Below are 8,787 nucleotides of genomic sequence, written 5' to 3' on the forward strand. Positions count from 1 at the left end.
GGGTCAACAGAACTGACCCAATTTATAAATAGGTCATATTAGAGTTAAGGAATCCTGACATATTTAATAAACGTGTCAGGTTTGGGTTAACCCACATAGTCGAATACTCATAAGTCAACACGACATAAATCCGACACATGAAGACGAATTGCCACCGCTATTGACAAGTTATTATTGATCCATCATCAACAACAACTTGTTATCTCATACAGTTGTTAAGAAAAAACTTTTTTTTTTTTTTTTTTTTATTTACATTCTCAAATACCACTTTATCTATTTTACCAACACATTTAACAATACACCCAATATCTCAATTTTTATTTTTACATACAACCCAATAAAATAATATAAACTACACAATCAAATAATATATAAAAATTTGTCTCTCTTCTCTTCCATCTCTCTTCCTCTATGTCTCTCTCTCTCTCTGTCCAATATATATATATATATATTTTTATATGTTTACAACCCATGAATAGTAAGTTGTATATTTGAGAACTCACTATTCATGGTTCCTAAAAATATATAGCAATACATTCCTGAATAAAAGAGAAATTTGAGATGTTGGTTGGTAAAATAGCAACAGGAGGTTTTTACACCCAATGCTAAAGCTAATTGAGCAGCATCTAGCCTAGCTAATTGAGGCAAGATTTTTATTTATTTTTTATTTATATTTTGAGAAGGAGCCAAGAGAATAATTGATACACGAGTAACACAACATGTCAACATGAGAATTGTGAAACTAGTGCAGCGTTGTTTCTTATGAACCTGGATTTACCTGCAGAATAATTGATACACGAGTAACACAACATGTCAACGACTCAACATGACAACTTAATTTGCGATACTTGTGCAGCGTTGTTTCTTGGGAACCTGGATTTACCAGCGGAAGCCAAACTTCTGTTTGTCTTTCGTTTCAGTTTCCTTTGGAGTATCTCGAGTAGGGAATATTTTTATTTTTCGTATTCTTATATCATCAAATAGTATAATTTAAAATTTAAAATTTAAAATGGCTTGCATGACATCCATTACAATTTCTGGATTTATAACTATTAATCCAAACCTTAAACTGAATCCATTTAAAAGAAAAATAATTTTTTTTTTCCCCTGATTTATAAGGAGACAACGGCCCCGCTTTAATTTGGTCTCTTGAAATATTTCAAAATCCACTGATTTTTTTAAAATAATATTTTTAAAAATTTTGGAATTTTGAAAATAAAAACAATTAAAAACAGAAGTTATGATAAAATGGTAAACATGTATTATTACTATTTTTCTCACACAAAAAATGCTAGATCCAAAACATTTTCATAACAAATTTTAAGTTATAAATTTTTATTGATTGTTAAAAAAGTGATGATAGTGTAGGGAACCAAAAAGAAATAAAAACCAATAACAACTTATCATCTACAATTTGTGGTGATAATGTTGTGAAAATAGAGTTACTCATTTTCTCACCATGACAATTATTTCATTACAATTAATATTAATAATCAGGTGGCTAGCCGATACGCAGACCTATTACACCATCCCTTATTGCACCGGGTCTGAGCTAAAATTATAACAAAAAAAAGATCGCAATAACTATCTATAACATGCTAAAAAATAGCACAATTTGTGGATAATCTGGCATATATAGGATACTCGAACAGCTTTACACCAAGTACTATGATTTACTCCCCACATAAGTTATGATAAAATGTAACATATAAAGCTCATATACCATTTTTTGTCTTAAGAGACTGGATATTAGGGAGGGAACCCACAAAAATAACCCCATAAAATAGCATAATATGGCCTTAAAAGTACAAAAAGAACAAAGTCAGAAAATTACGGACTGGCCGCGGTGGCAGTCGGTTGCCTACACGATAGAGAGCTATCATAAAGGAGTGAAGATGGTGTCATCCTCACCATCACAGGATACTTCAGCAACTAGTAGAGACCACTTTACACAAAGCTGTTTACCAAAGCAGTGAAAGCCACAAGTGAATGCACTAATGAAGCGAGATCACTTGCCATCGTCGTCACCACCATCGTCATCGTCATCCTCATCATCTTCTTGGTCATCCTCATCATCTTCAGAGTCATCGCCTTCCTTTCCCTGCCATGGGAAAGACAGTAGTTCATTGGCATTGATTCAGCCTTGAAATATAATGGTCCAATATTCACATTAACATGGTTATAGGCAATACAGAAAGTCAAAAAGCATTCAACATCAAATATAACTTCAGAAAGCATAGGACTCAAATACTAAAATATAGCTTCCAAACAGGTCTGGAAAATAAAAAAGTGATGGAAAAGATATAAAGGCAAGCACTGTGTGATTGTATGTATTGTTAAATATTTCAACAGTCAATTTTTAATTTTATTTCTACAATTTCAACAGTCAAAATTACTGATGGGATAATTACTATTATAATCAACAGAATTCCTTGCTGGTAAATTAAGAGTTTGTGCAAATATTCAGAACTATATATCTGCATTGTGAAGTAAAATCAATTTTGGAATTAGAGGACTTATCAGACATTTCATTGCAAAGTTTTAAACAAACATCCTCACATGACGAATTGAGTAGGTACAATATAATAAACCTTTATAGAGAAAAACATTACATAATTGAGAACAATATATAGCAAGAGGGATTACATAGTCCCTCTCTATCCATTTCAAACAGAAATTTCTCAGTAGATACTACTCCAGATATAATCTTATATTATTTATTAACATCCAAAAAATAGCCTTCCTTTTTCTTTTAAAAAATAATAAAAAGATAGAATGGTTTCAGGCATGCAAATAAATATTCTAGTGTCAACCCCACAGGTAAACTTTTTCAACCTACATCATTCAAGCATGTTGCAAGTACTGATTCCAGCTTTGACATATCTTTGAAACCTAAATTTTTCATTAACCAACTAAAACCCAGAGTGTTATTTGACCTCCTCATAACACGAGCCTCAAATCTACTACAATTAATTCTCTATACCAACAGCCAATGAGTGTAACTTGACTAGTACTTCCTTATTCAATAGTAATTGATTAGAGGGTTAGGTCGTGGGTTCAAAACCCACCAGGTGCATGTATAACTTATCAATCAAAAAATATTTTACTTCAACAAATAAATTTGATGAACTAAAGAACCAAATTGGAGGAAGTCATGGTGAAAACTGTCTTTGAAAGTAAAATGCCGGCTTTCAATGACCAAAACAAACAAAACCACTCAAGATGCAACTCTTAATGAAAAATCTTCATCTTAAATTCATGGAAAAGACTAACTAAACTCCATGTGCAGCAATTGCTTCCATTTGATCACCATCTCTTCGTCCATTTCCATCAAGGGAGCCAGTGAAACTGATTCACCTTGGTTTTTTGTCTACGATGAATAATAACTATGCTTCCAAAAATAGTTGCAAGCCATCAATGAGGCAAGTATTCTTTGACTTAAAGCTTACTCTCACTATAACAATTCATCAAAATATTGCTCATTACCTAACTGATGCAGAGGGGCTGAATTGAACATCTATCTAAAAGCCTCTTAATGATAACTTTACTGTATTCCCACCGGTGAGCCCAAAACTTTCCTCCACAGCTATTCAATATAGTTCTAAAGTTGACCTTTTATCATCCACGACCAGCAAGTACTTTAATTTTGTATCACCATTGTCGTAAAAAAGTGTATTGTGTGCTAGAAACTTAAGCATACTTCTGCTTGATGTCCTACCTAACAAAATTGATTAGGAGATGACACCTTTTTTTGCTAACATGGGTGTCCAGAGTTTTCCAAGCACCTGACTAATCCCCCTTAGTGTGTAGAGTTTCGTGCCACATACCAAGTAATTAAAGCAAGAAATCCTTGGTGGTGGCCCAAAGATGTTGGCTAGGAATTTTGAATCCAAGATCTCATGGTCATGAAGCCTTGGGAACTACTAGACCAACCCCTTAGGGTTGGGTGACAACACTTACATCCCATTTGAAACAAGGGAAAGGAATGCCAAAAGTGGAAACGAACTGGATAAAAAGGATCTTTAAGGGATATTCCAACTATTACATTATTTGGGAGTTTGGTGGGCATGAATGGAATGGCTATGAGGGAAATGCCCTTCCATTCCCTCCTAAGCATTCCTCCAAAAAGTGGTAGGAACGGTCATCCCTTTAATAAAGCTAGTGTGATTTGAAAAGGCACTATAAAAATGTTTAAGCTTGAAAGTTTGCATGATAAGAGATCTCTCAAATTGACAAAAGAATCTTTTTTACCTACTCCAATCTCTGTCATAGAAGAATAACAAATCACAACATTATATTAAATTCATACTATCCAATTTTTTTTGTTTGGGTAAGCCATTATGAAAATCTTGTTTCCACAGTCTGTTCATTAAATGTAGTCAACTCACCTTGATTTCCTCAGCCATATACCCCTTCAAGAGAGAGAAAGAGAGAAGCCAAGATCCCACAAACATACAATGGAACCTAGATCACAGACCCTCTTTTTCAAGGAAATATATGAGGCTAAACCAGAACCCCATACATCTGGTTCAAACGATAGTGGATTTTATAAAATTACTAGAGTAGTTTTAGTCAAGTCAGCTACATCCACAGCTCCTCTTGCCATCTTGATATATTTATTCATTTAAGGCTAATAAAGAAAAGCCTAGAAGTATTTAGGAAGTTCATAAACCTTGAATTCATTGCTGAAACTGTTCTAGATCACTTAAATAACTACATTTTTTTTTTACAAGGAACCCCCTCAAGGCATGGGCCAGTGGGACCACCCCTAAGTGGCAAATCCCGGATGCCTACACACCCCCACTGAGCAAGCATCAGGTAAATTGTGAAATGCCTCAACTAGGAGTCAAACTAGAGACTTCTAGAATTATAGTCTGTCCAGACACTCCCTTACTGCTGGCGCTGAGGCACCCCAGGTGGGGGCACCTAACATACTACATGAAACTCAAATGTCAGCTTTAATATATAATCAGACTCGTTTTTTTGGATAGGTCATAATATCCTATCAGACTCCTAATCTTCTTTTCATTAAGCATGTTTCCTAAATGATAAGCACCCACGTCTTTTCTGAACTAGATGATATATTACCTGAAAAGGGATCAATTGAATCTGCAAGCAATAGCAAACTAGGATTGACAAAGCAAATAAAAGACAAAACAATAGCTCTTAAACAAATATTAATGAACATGAAACCCTGCAATAGACAACAGCACCAGATACAGAAATTATGCCCTCAAATTATTCACATCAAGATCCATATCTTCATTTACCTCTTCACCGGGCTCTTCCTCATCGAAGTCTTCTTCATCAGCTTCCTATGTCAGAGAGGTCATCAATTATTATTAGAATAGAATATTATGCAAGTAAAAGGCCAAGTACTTAATAAAGATAAGTCTTCTTCATCAGCTTCCTATGTCAGAGAGGTAATCAATTATTATTAGAATAGAATATTATGTAAGTAAAAAATTATTAGAATAGAATATTATGTAAGTAAAAAGGCCAAGTACTTAATAAAAAACCCATTCATGAGATATGGGATTCAAGGGAAAAAAAACCAGGGAAAAAGAAGTTACATTATTGAAGTAGGTGAGTGGATTCGGCCATAAATCCTCCTTGATGATCTCTGCAATCTGAAATTTTTTGGAAGTGAAAGCTTAGTACAGCAGTGCAATGAGAGTAGTAGTAGTAGTAGTAGTAATAGACATCTCCAGTACCTCCCAGCATTGGAAAAAAAAAACTCTTGCTAGAATTTTTGTAGACTAAAATAGAACTTACCTCATCATGAATGTCATCTAAGTCATCTTTCTCTGGAGTCTCTGAAAACCAGCTAAAGAAGCTGCATCCAACATGGCAAAGCATGGACTTAGAATAAGGCATAAGCATGATGTAATAGTGAAAGTGAAGATGTTCAATTGATCTAAAGATTGTCAAGGTATTAATCTTATCCATAGATTGAAAGTTGGAGATAGAAGGAATAAGCGTTAGTAACACTTAATGCATGACTCTGGCAACCACTAGTATTCTTCTCCTCTCAATCTAGAACTCAAACAAGGTAAAAAAACAATAACAATGAGGAAATATTTGACATTTTGTTTTATAAACTTGACGGTAACAATCATCAAAAATCAGAGTACTGACACAAGGCATAAAGGAATCAAATCGTGTAAGCAACTATAAGGGAGGGCATGCCGCATGCCTTTTCCACCTTGCAATAGCAAATTACCAATGCAATATTGTGGAGCATGTTACTGCAAAAATCAAATACACCTTACATTCCCATAAAAATAAATAAATAAATAAAAACACCCTACATGAGGGATACCAACCAAAAAGATTGACCAGGAGCCAACCGCAACAAACAGAACAAGTTTCAATAATCAGGTTAATCATAGCACATCATGACCCCCAAATGACTAGAATTTCAGAAGTGACTAAAACTAATTTGTTATTACATCCTTGATCCTTGTTTTCTTTATTGTTACAGTTTCATTTTTTTTTTTTTTTTGTTGTTGCACAAAATGGATTATTATGCCAATGGATTGGCTGAAATCCAGTTCACAGGCTGTGGAAAACCAACCTATCTTCAGTGGCAGGCCGCTTGTTCCCTTTCTTCTCATGGTTAACTCCGTTTTGTATGCCCTTCACATACCATTAATGCAATTAATCACCAAACCACAACAAAACAGACAAGTATAATATGGCTAGTAGTAATATTTACCATGCCCTCTTTCCACTTTATTGATGTGGCCGTAATTTTTGTTGCTCCTTCATCATCAGCATAAGTGAAAGTCTTTGTAAGCTTTGTATCTTCAAAATAAGGGTTTGGGTTAAAGTGCTGCAAATCACAGAAACAAATCCATTACAATTCATTGCTTTCATTAGTTGAAACATCACATAAAATTGACAACTACACCAAAATGAAGAGTTAAAGGAACTAATTTTCCCTATTTGTCTATAAGACTAAGCATTTAGAAAAGAGTTAAACTCACAAATGTGATAGAGTAACCCGATTTGACATCTTTGAAATCCTCCACTTCCAAGGAGCTTAGATGCTTGAATATCTATCAACAACATAGGCAAAAAAATAAAGCAAAATCACAATGTAGGCACATTGAGAAAAACCAGCTAAATAATAAGATACTTAAGAAGAATCCTTGTGGCATTGCTCATTGATTAAGATTGAAAATTATTATTAATGCAGGTACAATGCCCAAACCTTTTGATCATCTTCTGTCAATAGTTCACTTAGAGCAGGATGACTCAAAAACTGCACGAGGTTGGAAACAAAAAAATTAAATAAAATATATAACAGCAAACATATAGCGTTTTTCTTTAAAATAGAGAGACGAAGACAGATTACTAACAGCAGTTAACCAGAAGTCTGGAATGGATTTAATAATCTCATTCCGCTTATCATAAACAGGCCCACGTATTTCATTATACTTCTGCTCCACTTCTAGAACCTTATCACTGGCCTCCTCATTGATCTAGAACATTTTATAACCCATGTTAGAACATTTTATATTCAAGTGCTGAACAATGAATAAAAAACAGCTCAAACAAGAGCCAATTGAAATTAAAAAAACGAAACAAAAAAAAAACAAAAAACAAATCATATACAATATAGAGCATATCCATGGGCTGCCCCTCGGTCCTATCCAAATTCAACTTCCATCTCGTGCAAAATGAACGAAATTGATTTGTTTTCGATAGTTGGAAAGGGGGGATTTGAATGCTGGATGTCTCCCTTGGAAACACCAGAAAGTGCCAGTTGAGCTACAAGGTTCTTGGTGATAGAAATCGATTTGGGTTGGCGTGAATTGTGTGAATCCAAGCAAAATTTAAGCATTCACCATCCACGAAAAACTCAACACACCCAGATATTCCAATGTGAAAACTGTTAGTGTAGAAACCCACAACATACAAAACACATAAAAATCAACACTATTCATTTTGCTAGGAATCCAACTAGCAAATTAATTCCTGAATTAGCTTAAATTACCTTCACCCAGAAAAACAAAAATCAAATCTTTAAGTTTGTGCACTTCACTCATGCACTTACTAGAACCAAATTAGTCTTTACAATTAGGAATCCACTGCAATTAATTAAAACATTACCAGGGCCAAAAAAAAAAAAACCCAGATAGTCAGTACTCAATTACACAATCCTGTTTGGTTTCCAAGAAAATTTAGAAATGCAAAAAACACAGAAACACACACACAAAAAAGAGTAAAAACCCAATTGAGTAAAAAACCTTTTCGAGCTCGTCTTGGATCTCCTGGAGCTTTTCGATGGAGAGGACGAGTTTCTCATCGATGGTCTCGGAGTTGTTTTCCTCTTCGCCTTTCTCTGTTGTCTTTAGCTTCTTCCCTTTGTCGGCCACCATTGTCGCTCTCTCTTTCTCTCTCTCTCTCTCTCTCTTTAGCTTATTACCAAAACCCTAGCTCTCTCTCTCTCTCTCTCTCTCTCTCTCTCTCTCTCTAAAGCTCTTGCTTTTGATATTTTGCCTAAAACCCTAGTGGGTCTCTCTGTCTCTTGCCCTCTCGCTTTTGTAGGTGTGCGTGATAGAACAAAAGGGTTAGGGTTTTGGGAGTTTATATCTCCTCTATGAATCTGGATTTAGGGTTTAGTAGCTAGACCAATAGGTAATTGACAAGTGTCCGTGTAGGGGCATTTTAATCTTTTTGTATTTCATATTGGGGGTAGTTTAGGGATTCAGTACAATGTTCTTCACCAAAGTGTTGAACGACAAGTCGACAACCAAGGACTAAGGTTGTATTGGATGT

At 34.7% G+C, this 8,787-nt stretch overlaps 1 protein-coding gene across 2 annotated transcripts; it reads right to left on the minus strand.

Annotated features, from left to right (window-relative positions):
• Positions 1 to 1,606: 1,606 nt before the first annotated feature.
• Positions 1,607 to 8,551, minus strand: LOC112039349 (NAP1-related protein 2). Of its 2 annotated transcripts, XM_024072215.2 has the most exons (10): positions 8,256 to 8,549; positions 7,365 to 7,487; positions 7,217 to 7,267; positions 6,990 to 7,061; positions 6,719 to 6,835; positions 6,578 to 6,639; positions 5,776 to 5,836; positions 5,574 to 5,630; positions 5,271 to 5,315; positions 1,607 to 2,101 (listed from the first exon to the last, which is right to left on the minus strand). In XM_024072215.2, exons 1-10 carry the CDS (start codon positions 8,385 to 8,387, stop codon positions 2,009 to 2,011), a joined length of 813 nt encoding a protein of 270 aa, XP_023927983.1. In that variant the 5' UTR covers positions 8,388 to 8,549; the 3' UTR covers positions 1,607 to 2,008. The 2 variants fall into 2 exon arrangements, with proteins under 2 accessions (XP_023927983.1, XP_023927984.1); XM_024072216.2 differs by lacking the exons at positions 1,607 to 2,101; positions 5,271 to 5,315 and adding an exon at positions 5,324 to 5,410 and having other exon boundaries at positions 8,256 to 8,551.
• Positions 8,552 to 8,787: the final 236 nt, after the last annotated feature.

The sequence above is a fragment of the Quercus suber genome, unplaced genomic scaffold, assembly GCF_002906115.3.
Source record: "Quercus suber isolate HL8 unplaced genomic scaffold, Cork oak 2.0 scaffold_555, whole genome shotgun sequence".
In the NCBI taxonomy this organism is placed as follows: domain Eukaryota; kingdom Viridiplantae; phylum Streptophyta; class Magnoliopsida; order Fagales; family Fagaceae; genus Quercus; species Quercus suber.